This window comes from Diorhabda sublineata, chromosome X (genome assembly GCF_026230105.1).
Source record: "Diorhabda sublineata isolate icDioSubl1.1 chromosome X, icDioSubl1.1, whole genome shotgun sequence".
In the NCBI taxonomy this organism is placed as follows: Eukaryota; Metazoa; Arthropoda; class Insecta; order Coleoptera; family Chrysomelidae; genus Diorhabda; species Diorhabda sublineata.
Window position 1 is genome coordinate 24,181,577 of NC_079485.1, and position 27,348 is coordinate 24,208,924.

The 27,348-nt window shown below is 30.6% G+C and overlaps 1 protein-coding gene across 4 annotated transcripts; it reads left to right on the forward strand.

The window, feature by feature from the left end:
* The first annotated feature begins 764 nt into the window (after positions 1 to 764).
* Positions 765 to 27,348, forward strand: LOC130450702 (tyrosine-protein phosphatase 69D). Of its 4 annotated transcripts, none has more exons than XM_056789258.1 (11): positions 765 to 1,043; positions 1,125 to 1,287; positions 1,809 to 3,009; positions 4,811 to 5,283; positions 5,401 to 5,639; positions 6,958 to 7,198; positions 9,047 to 9,908; positions 10,270 to 10,591; positions 11,907 to 12,214; positions 12,572 to 12,892; positions 14,740 to 27,348. In XM_056789258.1, the coding sequence occupies exons 1-11, from the start codon at positions 959 to 961 to the stop codon at positions 14,806 to 14,808; spliced, it is 4,284 nt and encodes a 1,427-aa protein (XP_056645236.1). In that variant the 5' UTR covers positions 765 to 958; the 3' UTR covers positions 14,809 to 27,348. The 4 variants fall into 4 exon arrangements, with proteins under 4 accessions (XP_056645236.1, XP_056645237.1, XP_056645239.1 ...); XM_056789259.1 differs by having other exon boundaries at positions 9,056 to 9,908; XM_056789261.1 differs by having other exon boundaries at positions 9,056 to 9,908; positions 12,659 to 12,892.

A 27,348-nucleotide genomic window follows, 5' to 3' on the forward strand; every position in this document is an offset into this window, starting at 1 on the left:
TAAACAGCCAAGCCAAACCAAACACTGCCATACAAGAAAGAATACAAAGTGGTAATAAAGCTTATTTTGCGAACTAATAACTAGAAGAATGAAGTTAAAAACTACAGGACTTTAATAAGACCAATTGTAATTTATGGCAGTGCATATTGAGTGATGACACAATAAGACCAAGAAAAATTAAGGATATTTGAGAGAAAAATTATCAGATGAATATATGGAGGAATTAGAATGAACGAATCAGACTGGAGAATCTGAAATAATAGAAATCGATGATATACTAAGCAATGAAAACATCGTCAAATTCAATAAAACTCCAAACGTTGAGATGGTTTGGTCACATTCAAGGAATTGAGGACCAGCGGATGCCTACGAGAATCATGCCAAAATATACAGTCGTAGAAAAAGAGGCATGCCCCATATCAGATGGACTGATCAAGTTCACGAAGACTTACAAATAACGAATGTGAAGGGATGGGGAACGTTGGTGAAGAACATATCAGTTTGAAGGCGAATTTTCGGGAAGGCCAAGGCTCACACCGAACTGTAGTACCAATTGTTAAGGTAAGTTAATTAAAATTGACTCTTGGATTTTTTGAATTTTGAATCGAAAGAAATACCATAAGAATAATAGATACCTACACCAGTTTTTTTGCTAATAATAGTTAATAATTTGAAAATGTTTTACATGGTCATGTGTATTGCATATAACTTAGGGGTATAGAAGAAGCACGGATATATCCCTCTATCGGTAATAAAAAAAATGAATCTATACCAAAATTCAATATGGTTCCTACACAAACAAAGTAGTCGGCAAATTGTTTTACAATTCAAATATGTATTGTGATTTTAATGATAGTACATAAGAAATGAAGTTATTCGTAGTTACGTACCTCGATTATTAGTGATTTCTAATCATAGTATACAGTGGATAATCGTCAGAGACTAAATTTGAGGCGCCATGATATGCCAAGCCCATTATCCCTATGTATTACTACTTTTTTATTTATTTCTGACATATCGAATAGTAAGAAGTAATCCTCTAGGTAAATATTTTGAATTTCCAACCTTTTTGATAATATTAAAACCGGTATTGAACTCTCTTACTACCAATACAATCTTTTTAGATGAAGAAGATAAGGATTTAAATATTACTGTGGAAGTACTTAAACATGAATTACCGAATCAGTTGCCATTGGGTGACAATATTACAATTATTTGTAAAACCAAATGGATGTCAAGTATAATAATGTGGACTTTTAATGACAAAAATGTGTCAGAACAAGCAGGGTATGTTAATTTGTTTGTTTACAATTCTCTCCCAAATAATGTAAACAATAACATGTCAGCCCATTGAATAGAACAGTTTATAGTATAGAAATATATTAAAATTATTCCTCATTATTCTTTTTCCATCAGGTATTCTAACAATGTTCATATTTCATACAAATAAGAAATTTTTGTATATCCAGATTTTAAAAAAAAACTATTAACTAGATGGTATCATTTTTCGTAATTTCAATTAAGTTCCCAGTAGACCAGTAGTGTCTTCAATACAAAAATTAGCTTTAACTACAAGCAAAGTCTTCCATTACAGTATTAACAAAATAAAATTATAATTTTGGTATTGTATTTAGAAAATATCTCATCATATGTCTAACATGTAGAAATTTAATATTTTATGTTTTCTTATTAATTCCTCTTCAGTAGGTTGAATTTGTAAAATTTTTTACCTTCAACTCACACATTTTTTGTCTTCAACCCACACAATATGATATCAAGAAATACCTAAATAAACTGTTTTATTTCAGCTTCAAATTGGAAATGGAAAGTGAGAACATTAACAAGGAATCTGGTAACAAATTTGAAGTATCCATTTTACACATTATAGGGATCGATTTTAACCATGTAGGCAGTTATAAATGCCATGCTATTTTAAAAAGAAATGAAAGTGATGTTGACCTAGACTTTCGTCAAATTTTCCTGAATGTAACATTACCTTCTGAAATAGTACAAATATCAAAACCTACCTATACAAAGATGCATGAAACAGTAGAAATATACAGTGTAGTACAAGGATACCCTATTGAAGAAATCAAATGGCTGAAAGATAATGAACCCTTAACAGATTTCAAATGGGACATTAAAGATATCAATATTACACATAAAAATACAACATTGAAATTTGATGTTTCTAAAAAAGATAATGGAACTTACACTTGTGTAGTAACTACACCAACCTCACAAGCTAGAAATTCTACAGATGTTTTGGTCCTTGACAAACCACAAATAACTCTAGATTTTATCAAACCAATTGGCATAAACAAAATCTATTTTAACTGGACTGTGAATGATGGCAACAGCCCAAATAATTTAACTTATACAATAAAATATAAATCTGAAGATGATAAAGAATGGATATATTATCAAACCATGATAAATGCTAGTAGCACATCTTTAGTGCTTACAGTAAGAAACACTTCTGGAACACCAAATAAAAATTCGTCTTATACTGTGAAGATTATGGCAGCTAATTCACAAGGAGAAAGTATGTACTCAACCAGCAATCTGGTGCAGCTATTAGATGAAGAACCAATAGTTGTTCCACAAGTTACTGTTATTGGAGTTACATCCAGTTCAATCACAATTAAATGGACTCCACCACCAAATAAATTCAAAGATCATATTCACTACTATCAATTAATCCTTAAAACATACAATACTTCAGAAAAATTCGAAGCTGTCCAACCAGCCATTAAAGACTATATTTATATGTTTTCTGATCTGACATCTGCCACTACTTATACTTTCCAAGTAGCAGCTTGTAGCGACTATAGCAAAGAGTGTGGACCATTTTCAAAAATTGTGAATGGTACTACTATGGATGGTATTGCGGGTCCTCCTTCTAATGCTTCTATTGAATGCAGATTTGACAATATCAGCCACACAAATTTTGTGTCTGTATCATGGCAACCACCAACACATCCTCATGGAACCATCATGTCATACAGTGTAAGTATTGCTTTATGTACAATAAAATCCTGATTATCCAAGGATTGTTCAAAAATGTTTAGAAGGTTAATATAATAAATCCAATCAACATAAAGGTTTAAATATCTTATTTCTTACAACTTTTATATATGTTCATGTTTCTAAATCGTTTTGATTTTAGGTATCTTCTGTTTTAAAATTAGTTTTTTATATAATTTTTTAAAAACATAAAAATTTGATGTTTCGACTACTTTCAGTCTTTATGAGAATTTGATTTGACACTGACAATTTGCATATTTATATTAATCAATAGATCACCTGCATCATGGATATCAAAATAAAATCAAAACAGAAATTTGTTTTAACAAGAAAAATTAATTTTTCCTTAGTTCTTACATCTCAAAAATATGTAGCAGTCATCAATTAAATTATTTGTAGTTGTATTAAAATTTACAAATTAGAGCTAGAAATTTTACTTGAATTATTTAGATCTTTTTTATCATTTATAGCTTTTTTGTTCTCATAAATGTGAAATATTCTAAAAATCCTGTTTTTCGTGTATTAGATTTCATTCCAAGAATTTTTGAATTTTTATAATTGAATTTTAATGGTATTGATGACCTTTTAGTCTATTTTCTTAATACTGAGATGTCTGCCCTATGTAGACAGCGTAACAATTAGTGCAAAGCACTTGATATACAATATTTCTTTTGTTTTTTTATCTGTCTTTCAAAAATTATAAGAAAAAAAGAAGAGACGTAAAATCAAGACAATTTAGAAAAATAACTTTAAAGTTTATAGATATTAACAGAAATACATATATATTTACATATTATTGGCTTAGGTTGTAAACGTCGTAACTCCATAGCACCAAATTCTACAGTAAATACAAAAAACTTGATAATGAAAAAATATTTAAATGAAAACTGTTTTTTTAATAAAGGAGTAAATTTTGTGGCCAGATATCAAATTTTGAAAAAATAAAGAAAAATATTTCAAGTAAATTAACAAGGAGTGCTGTTAGCTGTACACAAAATGGCAGTCTGGAATTGTAAGGTTTTCTACTTAGAGTTTTGAATTGGTATGGATTTTTTTAATCCTTACGAATTTATCTATTAGATGCGTTCAGAAATTATCTATCTAATGGTATCAAAATATTACATGGTTTACGATTTAAGCCAATGATATATATAGCTTTCCTTTTGCAAATGATCTGATTTTTTCCAAATTAAGCTGATAATATCAGCTCACATGTTCTTACTTTAATATGGTGGGTCAAATGGAATGACAAACTGAGACATTCATTCAGTTCATTGTATTCTAACCCGAAATTCACTTGTCAATAAAAAAGTGAAATAAAAACAAATTTGCAAATCTTAACCACGATGTTAATCACCAGGCTCACTAGGCACTAGCTAAAAAACAAGTAAATATACCCTCAAACTTTTCAATAATTCGCCAAATAACTAAAATGAGTTATTTCTATGAAACAAAAGTTGATGCTGCATCAGAAAGAGAGGAGATAACTATTTCAATTCCTCTCATTTGAGTTCAATTAAATGGAACGTCGAATTCAATGAGCTATATTTAAATAAATTCAAAGTATCTTAGATTTCATGCAAAAGGAACAGAACTATAATTGTATAAAATATAAGGTAAAGAAGAGTATCTTTAGGTTTAACCAACCTACCCCAAGATAAAAGCTAATGGATACTAAATATTGCATATTAAGTATTTTATTATATACTCTGGTAATATTTCTATGCTGTTGAGTGGATTTTGAAATTGAGAAAGGATGTATTTTTCAATATATTTTTTGTAGGTTACTTTGGAAGGCTCTGCAGTTTTTATAAATGATCAAGGTCAATTTGAAAATATAACATGGGGACCAAAGTCTACCAGTATCCAGGAAATTACACTAAATACCCGTTTCTATAATGTATCAGCAAATACAAACTATACAGTAAGAATATCTGGGGTGACTCGTTTGAGAAAAAATGGAATACCTGTAACATTGAATTGCACTATGCCCCCAACATTACCAGACAAACAGAAGCTTGCTAGATTACATTGGAAAAAGATGGAAGAACAAGGAAAATGGATTTTTAAATTATTTATGCCAAGAGTTTCTGAAAGGAATGGACCGATATGTTGTTACCGAATTTATTTGGTTAGAATGGAATCACAGCAAAAATTATCCGATTTAGCTAATCCTGAAGACTTAACAATTATGTCATATCAAGAAGCTCATAGAACCCCAAGAGGAGGAGCTTATGTTGCAGAAATGTTTACGAGGTGAGTATTAATGATCTATTGAATTGTTCTCAATTATTTCTTTCACACGTTTATGATAGGTAGATAAAAAACTACATTCTTTTAGTAAGAGTTGTTGATAAAAATATGGTTTTCCAGCTCTGCTTTTCACAACGAAGTATTCTTGGGTGATGAGCAGGTCTACAATTCAACAAATTCTCTTTGTGATAAATGTATTGGTTTACGACCTTACAATACCCCTAGAGAAGATAAAATGAAAAATGCAACAAATTTAGTTAACAGAGTAAGAAGAAACGAAATTCTCTCCGATCCTCTGCCACCATTTGATGGAAATCTTGATATTAACAGTAATTATACAGGATTTGTAGAAATTATAGGTACGTGAAAAGTTTACAAGTATTATAAACTTATTGTCTGCTTGTACAACAAATTTTTATGCTGGGAGATAATAAGAAATATACATTATTATAATTTAAAAACTGAAATGTAAACAAAATAATTTTATTATACTAGCACTGGTAGTAGAGCATAATGCCTACATGTTAAGTGAGTAATAATGGCGTTTATTTCATGTCGATAAGATTAATATTAACAAACAAATAGGTACTACGTCATCAGCGCCGATTGTTTAGGAGAGCTGCTGGGCTAGTTTACCAAAATGCTACTAGCTAGAGTGACTTGTCGCTATGTTGATGAAAGAGTTGATTTTTTGATCAAACTGGAGCAGGGGATTGTTGGTGGTCAATTAGAAAATTTGCCCCAAATATATTCCCTTGAAATGACTAATTATTTTGCCCCAAATATCGATTTTATGATTGCTGGAATCCGCGTCATGAAAGCATCAAGGTAATAAATTCAAATTGTATATCAGCTATTTTCAAGGTGTTTGTTAGAAGGAGTAATTAAATGAGAAACTGCTCTTTTATTGGCGAACATGATGAATCAGATGTATTTGTGGTATTATCAATTTGCACTTGTTTAGATCAGAAAAAATCTCTTCTCACTTGTATTTTTTTATCCAATAATTGTAGGAAGCAAGGCTAGGTCCGTCTATCGGAGGTAGAGTGGATCGTCTATAATAACACTACTATAAATAAACCCGCTCCCCTAATTTTGAAGTCTGTATAACATTTGATGACTATATTTTGGAGTATTTCAAGGTGATGTCTTTTCACTGTAGCTCGTTTTTCAGGTTTGATGTTTGATAGACTTGGAACCTGATTACCCTAAAAACATAGATTCATACCATCTTGATTTTGTAGATCTATAAAACGGAAATATTCCACCATTCATTTTAAATGCATCAGTGTTGGTAGCTCCCAGATCACTTAACTTTATCCAAAACTTCCAACAACCACTTCACACCAAAAGTTATGTATCTTAAGCATTCTCATGAATTATTCTATTATATAAAGAGACGCGATAGACTGTTTTTAATTAAGTGCTTATACTTTTTTCTAACAACAAAATAAAATGTTTGCACAACAAATACAGGGTTTTAAGAATGCTTGTAGTTGTGTGCTGGTTAACTTAAAATGTTAACACTACTTAACTTACCTCTGAAACATTGAAAATGTATGCAAATTTTTTTTATTCAACAAGTACCAGATCTAGTATAAATTATTTGTTAAAGTTGAATCATAGTGTTACGTTTAGATGCCTTGGTAATTATATGTAGACTATAAACTTTTTTAGTACATGGGGACTATCAACCAATATTTCTGGCAGCATACAGCAACTATTTAGACATGATGAATCCTGGACCAGAAGTAGTTGCAGCACCAGCTGTAGGAGCTCTAAGCCTTATTGTACAAATTCTATGTGGATTGGTGGTTGTTATACTTGTGCTCTTGGGTGCATTATGTATTTTACACAGATATACAAAGCAAGCACATGCTCAAGCTGTTGAAATGATCACTTTCAGAACATCATTGAGGTAAAACTATATTTGTTTATTTTAATTGTCACATATATAAACCTGTTGATTCCATCTTCCAAAAGAAAATATAAAATAATGAAGTATTGAATATTCTAAGCAAATTGAGTTGTAGAAAAAATCTTAATATGGATCTTCTTTGTCAAAAATGTTATAAATGTCAATAAGCTCTACAATATTGTTTCAACCCCTAACTGTGATATGCATATAATTGTTTATATATATAATTTTAGGTCTCTTCTGTTAAAAAATAAGTTTTTGTATTAAATTTTAAAAGATAGATAAAAATTTTGACGTTTCAACTACTTTCAGTCTTTATCCAAATATGATATTGACACTGTCAATTTGCTTATTTATATTAATCAATAATAGATCACCTACATTATGATTATCAAAATAAAAATAAAATCAAAATAGAAATTTATTTCTTCCTCAATTTTTACATCTCAAAAATATGTAGCTGTCATTAATTAAATTATTTGTAGTTGTATTTTCAAAATAGTGCTATAAATTTTTCTTGAATTATTTAGGTCTTTTTATCATTCATAGCTTTTTTGTTTCTATGAATGTTAACCATTTCTAAAAATTTTCTTTTCCGTAGATTCCGTTCCAAGAGTTTTTAAATCTTTATAATTGAATTTATGTTTTTTTGATATTTCGTAGTTCGTTAATGCGTTTTTATTTTTTTTTTTTTAGTCTATTCTGCTCTATGCAGACAGCATCACAATTAGTACAAGACACTTGATATAAAATATTACTTCTTTTGTTTTTTGGTGTTTTAGATTTCAGTTAATTGAAGTATTTGGATAATGTATTATGTCCTTTCTGACTTATAGGAATAGTATATTTATTGAAACAATTCAATAGTTATTGGTAAGGAGAAATGTTTTATGTTTTGTTTCTTAATTGATTATAGTATCTGTTTATCCTTTTCTTGAATTTGTTGTTTATCATTTTTTCTGGACAATTATTTTCTTTCAATGCAGTTTTTGCTCTTTGAATAGCTAAGCATCTAAATTCAGGATCTAATACATAGTTAGATAGATCTATCAGCCAACCTTATTATCACTGATCTTTTTTGTGACATAGGATGATACGAATTGAAGTTCAAATATCTTGAGGACAAAGTTGTTTTCGTGTACTTCTGTTATTGTTAATTTAATATAAACTGACATCAAGAAAATTGATTTTGTTATTTTGTACCATGTCGATTGTGGATTGAAGTTTTTTATGATAAGAATTGAATTTTTTATTTATGTTTTCAATTTGATTTTTTAGTGCGGCAGTAATGCAATCATCTACATAACGGAAAAAGAGTGGAAATAACCATTTTTTAGATTTATCTGCTATCAAAATTTTGAAATCTCTGTTTTGATTAATAGGTTCGTTAGTGGTAGTTATATTTTGAGGTTGGATATTGCTCCGTTTTTTTGTTTTTCAATTTATTTTGAATTTCGTTATTTAGATAATTGCTGTTGCATTCAATATTACATAGTACACAGGTGATTCTTTGACACTAGAATAATTTTGTGAAAAATTGGGACCTAAAGATAAAACTTCTTTCACTTCATCTGGTATGACAGTATCAGTTAAATTTTCGACCCATTTTGATGTTATTTCATTTGTATTTTTATCAATAGAATTTTGTTACAATATTAGATTATCTATTTTTTTTCTTTAAATTTATTAAAAAATGATTCTTGGAATGGAATCCAATACATGAAAAAGAGAATTATTGGAAATGGTTCACATTGGTAAGTGATCTATTGATTAATTTAAATACGCAAATTATCAGTACCAAATCATTAAAAATTAACTATTTTCTGTCTTATGTGCTCCTATTTTTAGGAGCCTCAGGGGACGACAGCGATTGGTATCATTGAATCCACCTGACATGTGTCCTATCACTAAATCTGATTTGGTTTCGGCATACATCGAACATCATCGAGATTCTGACTACGGATTTCAGCAAGAATTCGAATTACTTCCTGATAGATTTTCTGACAGAACTACCAGAGCATCTGATACTAGAGAAAATGTTTATAAAAATAGGTATCCCGATATAAAAGCCTATGATCAAACTAGAGTTAAGTTGGCACAAGTGGATAGTATTGCTGGTTCAGACTACATAAACGCAAACTATGTTATGGGATATAAAGAAAGGAAGAAATTTATTTGTGCACAAGGACCTATGGATACAACTGTCAACGAATTTTGGCGTATGATTTGGGAACAGCATTTAGAACTGATTCTTATGCTTACTAATCTCGAAGAATACAGCAAAACGAAATGTAGCAAATACTGGCCTGATAAGACTGATGGTGATAAAATTTTCGGAGATATAACTGTTACGCACATACAAGAAAACAGATACTCTGATTATATAGTGAGGGAATTAAAAATAATGAGAACTAGCAATGGAAAAGAACTAGAAGAGAGGAATATAACCCAATATCATTACCTGGTTTGGAAGGATTTTATGGCTCCTGAGCATCCTAATGGTATCATTAAGTTCATTAAAAGGGTTAATGAAGCTTACTCTGTTGAAAAGGGTAGTATTTTGGTTCATTGTAGCGCAGGTGTTGGTAGAACTGGCACTTTGGTTGCACTGGATTGTTTACTGAACCAATTAAAAGAAGAGGGACATGTTTCTATTTTCAATACTATTTGCGATTTAAGGCACCAGAGGAACTTCTTAGTCCAATCTTTGGTAAGCAGTATTTACCCAGATTATTCAACAATAGTTTTTGTAAATTAAAGAATAATATTGTACACCGGGTGATATGAATTTGTAGTTTAGAAGGGAATGTCGTAAAGATACAACTAATTCTTTTGATTATTATTATGTAAAATATTAAACTGTAATTAAATTTAACAGTGAGGTTTCCTAGTGCTATTTACGTTTACAATATGTCTTTTTGAGTATGTTTATTGAATGTTTCTAATTATTTTGGTATGAAACAAAACATTTTATCAGCACATCATATAAAATTCTGTTGAAATCCAGTAAATACTTGAATATAGATTGGTATACGTAAAATGTTTCAATATTAATTTATTTATTTTTCCAGAAACAATATATTTTCATCTACCGCGCTCTTATGGAAGTTGCACAATATGGTGATACAGAAATAAATGCCAACGAGTTGAAAAGTACATTGGACAAATTAAGACAGTGTGATAATGGCAAAACCAAATGTAAATTAGAAGAAGAATTTGAAAATATAATAAATGCTTTTGAAGACAGAAAGTCATGTTCTGTAGCAAGTGGGGAAGAAAATAGAGAAAAAAATAGATGCGATAGTATCATTCCATATGATAGAAATAGAGTAATACTTACGCCTTTAACAGGCAAAGAACATTCCACATATATTAACGCTTCCTTTATTGAAGGTGAGTTCTTCTCAATTAAAACCGTCCACAATCAATATATACTACAGTTTATACTATAAATATATATATATATATATATATATATATATATATATATATATATATATATATCCTCTAGAGCTCTTTATAGATTGTAGATTGTTTGGGGAGTCGTTTTGGCTTTACAGCCACTCGCACCTATACCTAGAAGATATTTTGTCAAAACTCCACATTTCTTTGTTTTTCTTCCAAACACATAGACTCTTCCTAAAGGAGGTTACTGTTTTAGCATCTCTTCCCACTAGCTTTTGTGTTCCACTTCCCAAAATGTTAGTACCACTCCTTCAAGGTATTTATGCCTTTTAGCGAAATGGGTGGGACATTTGCAGAGTAGATGCTCTGTTGCTTCCTTGGCAACTTGCAGTTGCCGTCCTCTGACATACCTTTCGTCTTAAGGTGATTCAGATTTTTTAGTTGGTATGGTTATGAAGCTTTTTACGCCTTGAGTGTTTCTCCAGTAGGACTTTATCTGATTCTTTAGCCATCAGTTCAATTTATTATTGATGTGGCATCTCAAGAGGCCACAGTGGTGCTCTGGTTCTAGATATGGAATCATTGCCCCTTTTTGGCAAGGCTGTTGCCTTTTGGTTCACAAACCCTCAATTCAGCTCCTTGCACTAGCTTTGAACCATATGTGTACCAGAGAGATAGAGTCCAAGCTCTAGGAAGATTTTTATTGACCCATGATTGGCGGTTCGAACTTCGAATGGGATATTTTTTCCAACATGCTATACATTGGGTTCATTGGTTTGTCACTGCTTAATAGTTTTATCAGCTATAGAATTCTTATGTGAGCTGTTAAATTTCTGGGCTTTGATATTTCTGTTCGGATTAGCCTAAGGGCGCAGCTAAATACCTGTTTCAGGTCAGGTTTATATTTTTATAAAGAACTTTTAAAAATAATCACAACAATACTCACTTATGTGTAAGTTTTGCATATGATGTATAAATAACTTATTAAAAATCAAGAAATATACCAAATAAACCTTGTAAAATATATTTCAACCATGAGATATAGTTATTGTGTTTTTAAAAAGTCGACTTGACAATCCACTTTGAAAATAGAAAAATTCCAAATCGTTTCTAAAATTAGAAGTCGACTTTTTTCATGAAGTTACCCTAATCAAACTGATACTTACAGTTTTTATATTTCCTTCTAAGCTGTTCTGTTCAATGTAATCCAGTCATATTTTATTTTCATTTATTATAAGTTATCTACACAATTGAAAACATCATCAATGTTTTTAATCTTTATATTATATTTGGTCTGTTTTAGGGTATGATAATAGTGAATCTTTTATAATTACACAAGATCCAATTGAAGGAACAATCAATGATTTTTGGCGAATGGTTTCTGAACAAGGAATTAGTGTTATAGTTATGATTTCTGAACTTGGTGAAGGAAAATGTCCAAGATATTGGCCGGAAGAAGAAGCACATTATGATCATATTCACGTTAGATATATTCAAGCAGAAAGTTGTCCTTATTACACAAGGAGAGAAATGATCATTAGAAGTAGGGATGGAGAAGATCAGAAAGTTACTCACTTACAATATCATGGATGGCCCACTGTGGATGGAGAGGTATGTTACCTTTGAGGATATATTCAAACTTAACCTGAAATTTGATGTATATATAGTGGTTTTATTTATAAAGTAGCTTATAAGGATTGTAAGATGTGTTTAAAATCAAATATAGTAGAAAAGAAAACCAAAAAATACTTGCAATGATTGTAAGACTGAAAGCCGTCTAAACAATTTACTGTGCTTTCAAGATACGTGAAAGTATCAAGATTTTAAAGATTCCAATCCAATTGTTCAAATCTAAAAATTATGATATATAACAATTAGTTTTGAAGAATATATCAATTTCGGGATAAGTTGAACTGTCAAGCCATTCAAGCATTGGTGCAAGTGGCTGTACGAGGTGCATTTTTTCAGAACCTCACACGTCTCCTCTTGCCGCCAATTTTCACCATTAATTTCACATTCCTGCAACAGGATGCTTCCATTGCGACTTCTTTCCAGGTACCTGAAGTGACAAGAGGACTTATTGAACTTGTAGACTTTTCCCAGACAGTTTTAGTGAAAAACGGTTGTTCTCCTTCAATGGTTGTTCATTGTAATTTAGGATCAGACAGAAGTTCAATGTTCGTTGGGCTCAGTATACTTGTACAACAACTCAGAACTGAAAGAAGAGTTGATGTTTTTACAGTGACAAGGAAATTAAGATCACAGAGACAAGCCATGATAAATTCATATGTAAGTATCAACTAATTATTTTCTGGTCTTAAAAATGTTTGCCAACAATACAAAAGTAGTTGATGATTGTGTATCGATCGAATGCTGTCAACACTTCAAAATACTCTTCAGAAAGCTCTTGGAACTTAATATACTGCCGAGCATAAAATAAAAGTTACCCCTTACTTTAAAGTTATTTTAGAAATTTTAATTTTGTTTGGTTTTTTGTTCGTTTATACCATGATTTTCTAACCGATTGCTTGAATAAACAAAAAGTTTTTGTTGTTTTGATAAGTGCTCAACAAAATAAAAAAGCTCCTCACCTAAACTCCTAAAATGTAAGTCTCGAATGTGCAACGAGTATGGCAGCGGTATGAAGAGGCTGATTTCCTCACGCGAAAACCTGGTTCCGGACGAGGTAGGACTACAACGGCTAGATATGACCTTTTTTTATTTCTTGTGCTTTTAGAAACTAATAGGTCACGACATCGGATTGCCAGGTTGAATTTTGCGCGAGAACACCTTGCTTGGACAATAGTGGATGGAGTCCCTTATTGTTTTCCGATGAATCGCGATTCTGTCTCATAGGCTCAAATAGATGTGGCGACGACAAGACGAGATATGTGCTCAAGCGTTTTTAGCCGAGCGAGTTCCATTTGGTACAGGTCAGGTATAGGGAGGCATAACTTTTGACACTAGCACGGAGCTAGTGTTTATCGAGAATGGGACGTTGAATGCGTACAGGTACCTAAGAAGAGTTTTAGAAGAACATGTTGTACCACTTATTGTTCTTCCAACGACGCAACCTTTGTGCATGATGATGCACATCTTGACGATGTTCAAACCATGCCGTTTGTTTGGCCTGCTCACAGTCCAGACTTAAATCTCATTTAACACATTTGGGATTAGATGGGCAGATGTTTACGGGAATATTTGCCGGTGTGCAGTATGGGACAGTCTTAAAATCTGAATCAAAGCATGCCTCGTCGTTTGCAAGCTGTTATCACTGCTAGAGGATTGGATTAAATATTCAATACTAGGGTCTTTAGAGGTTATCTTGTTTCAACTCAAATCATAGCAAAGTAGAATTGCTCATTTTCATTCTTTTCAATAAACTTTTACCAACAGAAACTTCTTTTTTATTATCACTTTGAATTACGGAATGACCCTAAAAGTAGCGAAATTCATATATATATATATATATATATATATATATATATATATATATATATATATATATATATATATATATATATTCGTGTATAAAGTTTCCAAAAAGTTATTCACAACTTAATTTGCATTATTCATCATTAAGAAAATGACATAATAAATAAACTTAATATAAAACATATGAACTAATTTGTTTGCTTCAAAAATATACTAGATAACAATATTAAATTGTAATTTTAATTTCATAGTTTGAATTATGGAAAATGTTAATGAAATCATTAACAATATTTGCTAATATTTTAATGACCCTCTGTTATTATCAATGACTGCCGGCCAACGTTTAGACATTAATTACCTTTTATTTATATTCAAACTTTGTTATTTGATGTTATGAGCACTATGTGCTCCATTATTCAACATCCAGTTTGTTTGTTTTGTAAAAAAAAAAATTTTATAGACTGCCAAGAGAAATTAATTTTTAATTATTCCTACTATACATAATTTATGCCGTGAGTCACTGTACTTCTATGAGATGTTTTGCAATTGAATAAAAAATTTTGAAATAATATCATGCACTGTAAAATTGATATTTTGCGCTTCTACTATTCAAGTTCAATATTTCCATCATTGTGATGTATAATTTTTTTTGGTTAATAAAAAAGTGAAGCAGAGGAATAATATTTTTCATTTTATTCTAGGCACAGTATGAATTCCTCCATCGAGCAATTGTAAATTATGCAGAACTTCACGGACTTTGTGAAATATAAATGTTGAATAAGATTTGGTGCCATATATAACTTCTATATTTCATTCCAAAATACCATTATTGGTCTCACTGATATTTAAGTATTTTTATATAAGTAATTTATATATTCTAGGGACAATGTAAATTAGTTTTGAAACATTTAATTCCTAGTTGAAAGCCAAATTATGTTGTTTAAAACCAAAGGCATTTGAATGTAAGAATTATTTTGAGCAATAACCTATTTTTCAAAGACTTGAATTTTTCAGCTTTTGCTCAAAAACTGCACTGCCATATTTATTTCAAAAATATCTCTGAAATATTATTGTTTCATTGGGTATAAATATATTATTGATTTATTAGAACTAAACATAAATACAGCTCTTCAAATTATTATTCAAATTTGTGTAGCATCAAAAGTTTGCTTTATGAAGGCATTATCAAATCAATTTTATACTTCCTGATACATTGAACCATCAAATTTCAAATTTAACAGGAAGATCACAAAGTTGAAATCCAATTTTGCTTTTTGTTTAGAGAGCCATTGGCCTCAGTGTTCCTTATTCCAATACACTTCATTTTTTTAATCTCAGATTCTTTGAGTATTTTAATAGTGACCAGTTAATATTCTTGCAATCATTTATGTATAATAATAATTATTATGAATCATTTATTATTTACCAGTGATAACAAAATAATAATATATTACATAGGAAGGTAGATTGACCAATTCTTCAACATTAACCAAAAGGCAAAACCTCGTATTTTTTTGTCCTGCATCGATTTGTATAAAAATTTGGAATTTTGCTGATTTCACCCCCTAGTTCAATTTCTATGTGCCGTTGTACGCTTTTTGTTTTTTAAGAGTGAAAACTACCACTAATTGTAAAAAATTATGAAAAAACATTTGAAACCTCAACATGGGTAAAATTTGATTAGTTAAATAAGAATTGTTTTGTGCTGCAGGATACAATTTCATAATATTTCAACCCTTAATAACATAGCAATTTTTATAATTTAATTGATCTAAATAGAAAAAAAATTAATTGACATGCGTTAACATACAGTCACGCATCACATACAACGAAATTTACAAACCTGGCTCATTAATTTTATTTTCATCAAAATCGATGTCGTCTTCATCCTCCTCAATTACTGATGTACTATTATTGCAGTCTTCACCCGAGCACCCAAAACAAGTGGAATTGCAGTACAATCCAAGTTTTCTGCACTCGTATAAAGTGCCGCACCCCTTTTTGCATTATTAAAAAATCATTTTTAAAAGTTCATCGGGTTCAGGCGGTTTGTTCATTCCTAAGGGGTCTAATAAACCTTCATTAAAATGCCACCCCCTATTTGTTGCTCGAATGTTTTTATTTCCAAGCCACTCTTGAATTTGGTAATAGCATTTTTTTGTGTGCTCGTCTTAGGCATCAACAGTGAGCAGAGCAGTTGCTTCACTGCATTGTTTTTTGTTGAGGTTTTGATGAAATGCTCATACCCCATCTGCTCGAGAAAAGCTTTCAGATTTTTCACTTTTTTTAACTTGTTTAGCTGCATGCAGTCACATGAGGAAATGTTTCTTCTTCTCTGTTTTTCGTTTTGAGTAGAGAAAGTGGAACATATAACGCCAAATATACCGGTTATGTAAATTACTATGCTCCGAAGCGGGGTATTTGAATTTTTTGAAAAAAAAAATTGATTGGCTTTATAAAAATAGCTCCCTGATTTTTAATGATTGAAAGTTTTTTGTGGGCCTTTTCAAGGGCTAAAAGACTGTGAGAATTAAATTCCTTAATATCCCGTAAAGGGCTCGAATGAGGTGGCGTTCACTCGTAAATTGACGTTTTTAATTGCTATATCTCGCCAAATATTCACTGTGTACAAAATCTACACACAGAAAAATATTTTAATCGTTAAAAAAGCTACAATTTAGTATTTATTATTTTTATCGTATCTCCAGAATTTTTGGAAATATTTTGGAGTAAAGGGTGAAAAATATGAAATTGCAAAAAAATCGTTTGCTCCAAGTTTTCTAAAATTACGCATTTTGAATTTGTTAAACTTATTGAGTGTATTGATAATACATATATAAAGAGTATCACATTAGGGTGAACATCTATTTTTATTAAGGGGGTAGTTAGGGCGTTGTATATAGAAAAAATCTGGAAGCTCTAATTATACAATTTAAAAAATATTCTATGAATTTTTCTTGAAAAATGCAAAGTTTTCCCGTCATATGGCTTTGATCTTTCATATTATGCATTCAAAGTTAAAAACTAAACATTAACATATCGTATCTAGGTGCGTGTTGGTCGTAGAAAAATTATAAAAAAATTGATTTTGTTTGTTTTTTTAAAGCTACAAGTTTGCTCTGTACAGTTTTTTTTGGCAAAAAGCAAATTTTTCGAGTTATTCGGGAAAAAATCTTTTAAAATGTCGACTTTTTCGTCGAAAAACTGTTACTCTTAAGCGTAATTAACTCGAAAAATATTAGTTTTGCGAAGAAAACATAAAGAACATTTTTTGTTGTGGCAACCACCCCCAAGGTTATAGCGTATGGTGGTATGATATAGAAAATTATCTTTGGACTATTCCCACCTTCTGCGAAAATTTCAAGTAAATCCAGACAGGACGAAAAAATTGCGAGCCAAAATGCTTCATTTCTTGGACTAATTCCTCCATCTCGAATTTAAGTTGTGGATGTTTGTTCTATAGGTAATTCTTGTGACGGATGTTCCATATCACAGACGGATGTTCCGTCTCCCAGACGGAATTTTTGTGCATTTATTCACTCAATCTCACTTTTTTTTATTAATTACCACATAACGCAGTTCATAGGTAAATATCACAAAAAAATAACTAATTAAAGGAAATCTTTTAACAAATATTTAACATATGTAATTACTATTATTCAAATATAAAAACTATAGTAAACTGAAGCCAAATATCAAAAAGAAGTAATTGAAATGAAGAGGAAACATGAGCTATTACTATCAGTCAAATACAAGAAAACTTACTTAGAGATCAGTGAAAAGCAGGAATATCCAGTGTTAGTCAAGAGTAGGGTTAGACTGACGCGCATACAAAAACCTACCCTTTTACTCGCTCCCTATCGAGATCTAGTACCAAATCTGTAATTTATATCCGTCTAAAGGGTTGATGTACCGTTTGGAGGGTTAAAGAAGAGTTCTGAGTTTTTTTAATTCTATATCATTTTTGTCTAAGCATGGCCAATATACCACATCGCAGTGATTGAAATGTGAATAATCACACAGAATTTTCTTCATGTCAATTCTCACTAAGATTGAGACATTTCTCTTAAATATTACCTTTTACAATTTCTAGTAGCTGGTTTTACATAAAAAGTTGATATCCCTTAGTTAAATGGGAATTCATTAGCATCTGCTCCTGTATATTCAGGAATCGTATGGTTTCCTCATTGTTATTCTCAAGTTAAAATTTAATTTAATTTTTCTAGTCATTCCTAAACTATTTTAGTACTGATATAGTTATGAAGTGGTTATAGTTTTTATTTGAATTTGAATATAAATAATTCATTTGCGAGTAGTGCGTAATGTCATATGTATATGTATATTTTATTCAATTTGTCTTATAGTTTGCATTAAATATAAGCTCAAATAAACTAATAATGAAATAAAATATTTTATCTTACAAAAAAATTAAGGAATGTCATTCAGTTGAATTTGAATCAAATCTGTATTATTAATTTCAGAGATATTTAATATTTTCCCATTTTTATAATGCTCTCTAAAATTTTGTTTTGCTTTTTTCGAACATATACGATTTAAAACACTAATACAGTGATAATTAGAGTCTCTTAGGTTGTCACAATTTTAGAAATAATATTGTTTATACTTTTTTTACAAAGCGTCCTAAATATCTGCTCACTAGTACGAAAAATAACTAATATACAACATTTACATATTTTGGATATTGTGAACTATATATTTTATAAGATAGAAAAATTTTTCTTTCATTATATACTTTATAAACCTTTAAACCCTATAAATATACAACCTACATTAGATTATATAGAGAAAACACAATTACAATGGTGTGGACACTTACAACGTATGAATGAAGAACGACCTTTTAAAAAATATGGAAAGCGAAAATTGAAGAGGTATTGAATGACCAAAGGGCTCAGATTAGGAATGAATGTAAAAAATGTTCACAAACATAACCATTAATACCCTACACCACTAAGTGGTAGAGGTTGTTACAAATTATATATGTATATATATTTTTTGAAGACTGAAATTTAGAAAATATATGCGAACAGAACAACTGCAATGATAAATGTTTTTCTGGAAATGTGTGAGATGTATTAAAAAAGCAGGTATTTCTACCATTCCATGAAGTCGCAAATACTCTTCTCATAGCTCAGAGCAATGTAATTAGAATTACCACGAAAGTTTAAGCTGCTCAAACAAGTTGAACAATATTTTCATTATATTACATTTCAAGTAATGAATTTTTCTTTTATTCTACTAAAATGAAGTTTTCAAATAATTGTTTCTAACTAGTAAATTCTAGTATTTCTCAGTCAAAACTAGTATTTGTTTGTCAAAAATGTAAAAAAAAACTAGCTTTAACGCTAAGAATACTAGTCAACACTAGTTTTGACTACCAAAATTAGTTTAAATGTAAAAGGTTTGTGAAAACTAGTTTTCCCTAGTCAAAACTAGAATTAACTGAAAACGGGTTTGGGTTTAGGTTAGGTATAAGTATAGGTGAAATACTGAATTCATCAAGTAGATGATACTAAGCAACGTTTTTTAAAAATAATAATTGGTTATAAAAGAATCGTATCAACTTGGTGAATATATTACTTATAATAACTAAAATATGTGAATAAACTTCCGGTATATTTTGGACGTGCTGTAGATATATTTATACAATTGTTAGTACCAGAGAGCTTGTACTTTCAATGAATTCACGGTGTTAGTGTTGTTTGCAGCTTTAACCTGATATCTGCACAATATCTGTTCAAATTTTCAAAAATACCTAGTGTCTCATAAAAAATAACTTCTTTAAAAATAGCTTTGTAGAATATTAATGATCGACATATCTATAAATTTAAGAGATAGTTTTTAAGAATATGGTTACTTTTAATTTTGCACCTTGATCTGAAATTTTTTACAAAGCACGGCTACTGAAGGTGATGATAATTTTTGATTTTCATATTTAATAAGCAGCGCAAAGATCCCAACTTTTTCTGTTGTTACTGCTAGGCTTTCTTTTTAGTGAGACATTTGTATTTTTGGATGGAGTGATTCACTTTTTAATAAACCACCAAAGTTTTTTAAATATTCACTTTATAAGCATCTAAAAAATCTTGCTTTATATTATTTTTTAATGAGTGAAATTCACTGGTTTATGACCTTTTAATTAATGTATGTTGTGCAGATAATATTTTAAGTATTTGTTTTTGTGATTTACATAATTTTATCCGATTAACAATTCATACCAGTGCAGCTTTATATTTTTGTAGTTTCAGTGAGTTTGTTGTAGTTTATAATTGAATAGTGCTAATAAAAAACTTTATTTCTATAACGTTTCAGAGGTGAGTACTATTCAATATGCCCCATTAGTGGTGACATCGCATTGTCATTTTTAAAGAGGCCACCACACATTATACGATTCATCTTACTACATGTCCTACGACAGCAACTTGATACTACCGATGGAACGACAGATCGGATTCGCCTTTGTCCACTAACTTAAACTACTCTTTGGTTTTTAGTTAAGATTATGGCTTAGTCGCACAAATATTTTTAGGAACCGTAGATATATTTCGACAGGGGAGCGTCTCCTAAGTCGAACGACATAAAACATTTTGTAGGAAACGACCCCTTAATAAGTTATAGCCAATTATATATCCTCTTATAACCCCATGGCAAATTTTAATATGCAGTAAAATTGATAGGTGGCGTATCTGCATATGGTCCACACAACGATAATATAACCTAACCTTAAATATATTAATGAAATAAAAATATAAAAGCGGTGGCAAAATTAAATTTATTCAACATGAGAAAGGCCCAATATAATTAAATTCGAAAATCTGTATATTCGCGACAGATGGCAGAAAGCAAGGTCTTGAAAGGGTCGCGCTATTCTTTGCGATTACATTGCCGCCAGAGATACTCACAAATGTGTGTGGGGAGCAAAGGAACATGACGTCCGTGGACGAAGCCTTTTACTGGTCGCCACTGAGCCTCAGTGTGAACTCCGGTGTTGGCTAAAAAATAGTATTAGCATAGAGAAAAACTATTACTCTTTTATACTTACTGACAAACAGCTCTCTATGATTAACTGCTTCGAGAAAAAAGCTGTGTGAAGAAAGGCTGCAGTATCCATTGCAACTGTATGTCTAAATTGTCGAGCCAGGCGCGACGTGCTTCTCGATTATAGAAGTAAACGTGGCAGCACTGCGGCAGTTTTCAAGGCAGAGAATCATACGAAAGTCTTAGATTTCTTCTGAACTAATGCTTAGAACCCAATGCCCTTCAACTAAGCGGCCTCGGTTCTTTTCGCGCTTACCAAATTTGCACATTAATACCTGGACCGGCAATCTTGCCATGTGAATATTGTTCAGTTGAAAAAGTCTCAATGACCATTTCTCGCACAAATCGATAACTAAAAAAATACAGTTTTATTAAAAAACAATTCTAATAGGCTGATTTGCAAGTGAGCTATGGTTAGATTAGGTTAAGCATAGTGCGTTCAGATGGTGGCAATGTCATGTCAACGCACTCATCTCTGACCCGGTCATAGCTTACATCATGAGTAAATCCATAGAGCAACCAAAAAAGTACAACTCTAATAATTAAAAGTAGACGAGACTCCTCAAACCAAGTATCCTTAGCCATGCCTCGACTTCCACGGACTGAACGTCCCCGTGAGCAATAAAACACTCCAAAACCATGCTGGACAGTGCTGACTTCCATCCCTATTCGATGGCGGCCACAGTGCTTTTCTATAGACACCAGGCCTTGTTATTGTACCTACAAAAGAGCCGCATCTTTAGTGAAGGATAGGTTGCGCTAGCTCTAGATAGGTACATATGGATCCATGTTCTAAAGTATATGAAATAGTTAAAAATAAGTATAATTTGGAGCAATAAACAAAAACTTTAAAAAGAAAAAAAGCGACCATTTTATTTGACTGCTAGTGGTAGCAAAAAAGGATAGAGTGCATGCGCTGTTCTCAACGCCACCTATCGATTGTACTGTATATTAAAATTTCCCATAGGATTATAGAGAGATGAATAATTGTCTATAACTGAATAAGGTGTCGTTTCCTAAAAAACGCTTATTCCGTTCGATTCAGGAGACGGTCCCTGAAAATATTTGGGTCAATAAACCGAAGTTGTGCCGGTTTATGTTGTATACCTACAAGTCGTTTTGCACTAATTTTAATTTTCTTGCGTTCATGATGGCATCGAATTTATGAGAAGAGACATTAGCTATAATTGTTATATGATGAAGAACAGTCCAAAAAAAAAGAAAATAGACTTATTATGTAAACTAAGTACTAATGAACCATGACTACAAAATATAAACAAAAAACCTGTTCGTTCATTTTTACTTACTTTTTTGAATTCATGTCCGAAAGCAAGTTATTAATTTTCTTTTTCAAAAATGCCAAAGAAGCATCTCCTTTGATTTCTTATAAGCTTTCATGAAGAATTTCATAACTGGCTCTTGTTTTATGTTTATTTAGGTATTCGTTATTTTTAACATCCCACAGACATGTTTGGTTACGATGCATTTCCGTAGAAAACTTTCCAGTATTATTCATTTTTATCAAAATTTTATATATTTTCAACGAAAAAGGGTCAATCCATTTGAAGTGATCCAATAAAAAATTTTTTGGTTGCTTGACCATTTGTTATTTTGACAAATTTTTTATGTTATTTTTTTTATTTTTATGTTATTGCCCTTTAAATTATAACCTCAAAACAATTTTTTAGTATGGATCTTAAGCTTAAATTATGAAATTTTGAATTTAAGAATCTAGTGAGGACATTTAATTAAAAGTTACAATTTGTAGAAGACTAATAAATAGTTTTATTGATTACATAAATGGAAATAGAGTTTGTGTTTGGTGATACACTTAAGTTGTTCTTTATGCTAAGTGTCCATTCAAAATCATACTAATCTCCTCCGATAGTTTTTAGCGGATGAGACTTCTTGAATGCTAAATACAATTCATTCAGATTACATAGAAACAAATGCTTTTGTTTTTCTATTTTATATTCATTAATGACCACTTTGGTACAATCTTTTTTACCTGGACATATTCTACTATTTTCATCGTTTTAAAAAACTTTACAACTTTCTCTATTGTTTCATCACTTACACCTACACTTTTCTTTTTACTCAATGTTGTAATTTACCTTATTCTTCAACTAAACTTCGGCTTAATCTAATGAGACGTTTTGATTTATTAGAAATCTTTTCTCTTGACTATTTATTAGGGAGCAAGCTGATGATTTTTACTTGTTCCTCTTTAGATAAGATTGAATACTTATGTTTAAATTTGTCAATTAAATCAAAATAGTTATTGTCCAACACAGCTTTTTGAAGTTCCGGGTCACTGCTACTGTGATTAACTTGTGACGAAATATGAATGAAAATTTTGTCGTAATTTTTCATTAATACAATGAATTTTTGACTCATTCGCAGCTTTTATTTTTCCAGAACTTAATTTTGTTATTTTAGAAGCTGGAGGCACTTCTAGTAGAGAACAAGCAGAATATATTTGTTGTACAATAACCTCTTCAGGTTAACATCATCATGGAGAGAACTTAACATTAAGGCTTTTGGCTTTGTGACCAAATCAAAGAACTTTGCATAACAATTTCGAAAAAGAGATTTCCCTGGAATTATTTCATCATGACAATTGGTTTTTATGAAAGACAAATGATCAAGCTTTATTTCTCTTAAATCTGTAGAGTTTCATTTCTTTGCACTTTCAATGGAACCAAGCAATATTTTCCAAACAAATGGTTAGGTATATTTAACTAGGTACTTTTTTTGTATGATACTCACAAACCAAAGTAATAGCATTATTACGTACTCTACATTTCAAAAGTTGTTGTTCAGTAGGATCAAAAGTATTTAAAGGAACATTAGACACCAAACCATAACAGGGTTTATGGCACACTTCATTGACAGTTTTTCCAACACAACATTGTTCATCCATTTCATCAATGAAAAATTCTGTTATATTTAACACAAAAATTAAACACACGAGAGAGAGAACTATGACACTGCTGTCTAACATTCACACTGTAAGAAAGATAATCACTGACTGAGAGCTCCCAGTTACCACAGTGCAAGGATCATGTCTTAACAGGAACTAATTATGTTGTGACTGTTTAGTCACGAGTCTTGCTATTGCTTGTTTTTTTATTTCAATATATAAATAAATGATTATAGACTGTCTAATTTATATTTATGTATCAAATTGGTACTGTACCTATTATATTTAATTGAATTATACCAAAATAATTATTTTTAAGACTAATCATCGTTTTTGATTTATTTTAAGTTAAATTATAGTGTATTTTACATATATTCCAGTACCTGGGTATATACTGATAACTTTAATTTCGAACTGAGATGAAGCTATACATTTTTTAACAAGTTTACTATAATATAATTATTTGTAAAAAGTAGGTTTTATAAAAATCGAGAGATAAAAACTGGCGCGTAAGTTCAAATTTTCTTTAAATTCAAAATTTCATAACTTGGCTTAAGATCAAATACCAAGATTGAAATTTCTGCTGTATGTTGCTAGCATAGCATATGAGTACATCACATATATGAAAATTGATTTTTTTTATCTGGCCCCACCAGAAATGTTGAGCCTCAAACTTTGAAAAAATAGAAAAATTTTGTTTTTTAAAAATTTATAAAAAATTATTACTTTAGACTTCATATTCTGTCATATATGAGTATTTTACAATATTTTATAGTATAGAAGTCATTAGCTGTGGGATTTGATTCCTTCTTTGTAAAACTAGGCCTTTAAAAAGCTAGCTCTATTCTGTACAAAGATATTCAATTTACCATTAATGCTTGCAAAGCTCAAAAATACCGTGCGCGGCTTGATAAAATTGGCGGTCTCTCCCAGAAAGAGCTAGATAAAAAATTGTTGTAAGGTTCTAATTATAAGGGTAATAATATTATCAAAATAAAAAATAGTTAAGCAACCCTCATTGGATCACTTCAAATGGATTGACCTGTAAACAATCTATCTTCAACATATTAGCGCTATCAAAGCTTTCGTACTACAGATTTTATGCATGATTTATTTTCGTAAAATACGACCCCATGTTACTACAAGTTGCATTACAAAGCCAGTAACTTTATAAATCGTATAATGTGTGGCCCATTCCGGGTATCCATGTTCCAAACAAAATAAACTTTTACACTTGACTTTCTAAGGGCATATTCAAGTTGAGAACTGTTATTGGATTCAGATTATCTTTTGAAATGGACTCGTATAATTTTAAATGTAAATAAAATCAAAATAAATATTTTAAAATCGGGTGCTTACTGCTCGTTTCAAAGTATGTAAAATAATTTTGGTTTTACTTATTTTAAACGACCTAAGTTCATGAAGGGAATATAACGAGTCTCATTCTTGTATATTTACCAGAAATTATTCGTTTGGAACCTAGACACTAAGTTACACTAACTTCCGACATGACACTAATGCACCGTATTGACGGATTATTTGTGGAAGTTGTTACATCTTATTAGGAAAAATTTAGAACATTAATATAAATGAGAACTACGTACAGAAAACACGATTTTTAATATTAAAATCAACTACAATCAAACTTTATTTTTAATCAACAGGAAATCAAGCTTAAGTCAAAGCTTTTTACCATGAAATAATTTACTATGGGACAATAACTATTTTAAATGATTCAATTAATATTTAATTCTAAACGACCGTATATATTTACATAGATAACAGTGTATATGTGATAATTCAAAAACCAACTATATGTGATAATAGAATCTCAAATTTATACCAACAAAACAATTTTTTACTATGACGAAACTCTGCTTTTAGTTTTATTCTTAAACCCGTGTGTCAGAACGGGGCTATCGCGTTTTTATTTGTCACTAGAGGCGCTGGTGTAGTGAGATTTCCGAAATGTCACATCAAACGTATTATTCCAACGAATAATCACCAACTACTACCTTATACTGTTTTGTTTCTCATATCAAGACTGTATTGGATAATAATGCATTATACAGCTCTATGTTATTAGAAAATGATTTATATTTAAACTCCGTTTTCACAAATGTGGACAGTCATGCTTAAAGACCTCACTCGCCGGTGGCGCCCACTGGTGATATAAAAACGGTAGCAGTGTCTGATCCAGAATAGATGTAATACGTTTTTATTCATTTAACTTCACTTTAGATTTGAATTAAGTTACGTGCTATAGAAAATGTTGAGACTGAAGATAACTTTTTACATATTTTTACAACTTTTGCTATAAACATCCACAAATAGTCTGTTTTTCACAGGAACATCCAATCCAGTCACAGTACATTTTGGATACACAAACAAGCGCAATATTTTTTCAAGTACGAAATTTATTTTTGTATTTTGAACAGACTACTGATTTTATAAATGATGCTCAATGCTGTGCTACAAGTGACCACAGAATACTCGGATCCTTTGAAGACGATTGTTTCCTGTTGTATTCCTTTCCATCACATGATGACATGTTAGAAGACAATCGTTTAATAAGGTCCTCGATATCATTATTTTGTATAAAATGAGTTTTGATGTAGTAGATTAGAACAATACTCGGAACCTAACGTGCTTAATGATGTAGCGCTCTAAGTTGCTTACTGTATCATGTATAAATTTTTTAAATTAATTATTGTGAATGTCACTTTGTATACCAGATATGTGTATATATAGCATTTTTTGATCTATCAAACAGTACTAGTATAAAGTGATCCTAAGCACATCTCTTTATAAGTCTTGAAAATTTCTGGCTCCTAAAGAACACATTTAGAATTTACCGCAGTTTGCTGGATGATCGTCATTATTTTTTATTTTTCTAAATATTTCACTCATTTAAAAGAATTTTAAATTTGTAAGACATTGAGAGTGGCAATGGTAAGTACATAATGTAGTATCCTTGGAATATATGTAAAAAGAGTGATGCATACTATTTATTTCACATTAGCACTATTTTTTTTATTGTAGATATGGACATCACTATTTCAATAGTTTAACGTATTGTGATATCCATTTTTTAGTTATTGTAAACATTTGGCTGTATATTCTATTTATTCAAATCCTACTAAACTGTTGTGCCAATTTAAAAGTTTCTACGATCATTTTCTACTAGTATTCATGGCTGTTTGTCATTTCAGATACAAAATTAAGACTGTATATGCATTTATTGCAGTTAAATATTTATTTATGAACCATTCTCATTTATTTTATATTGCTAACATTTTTTACACATAATAAAACATCATTATAAGTA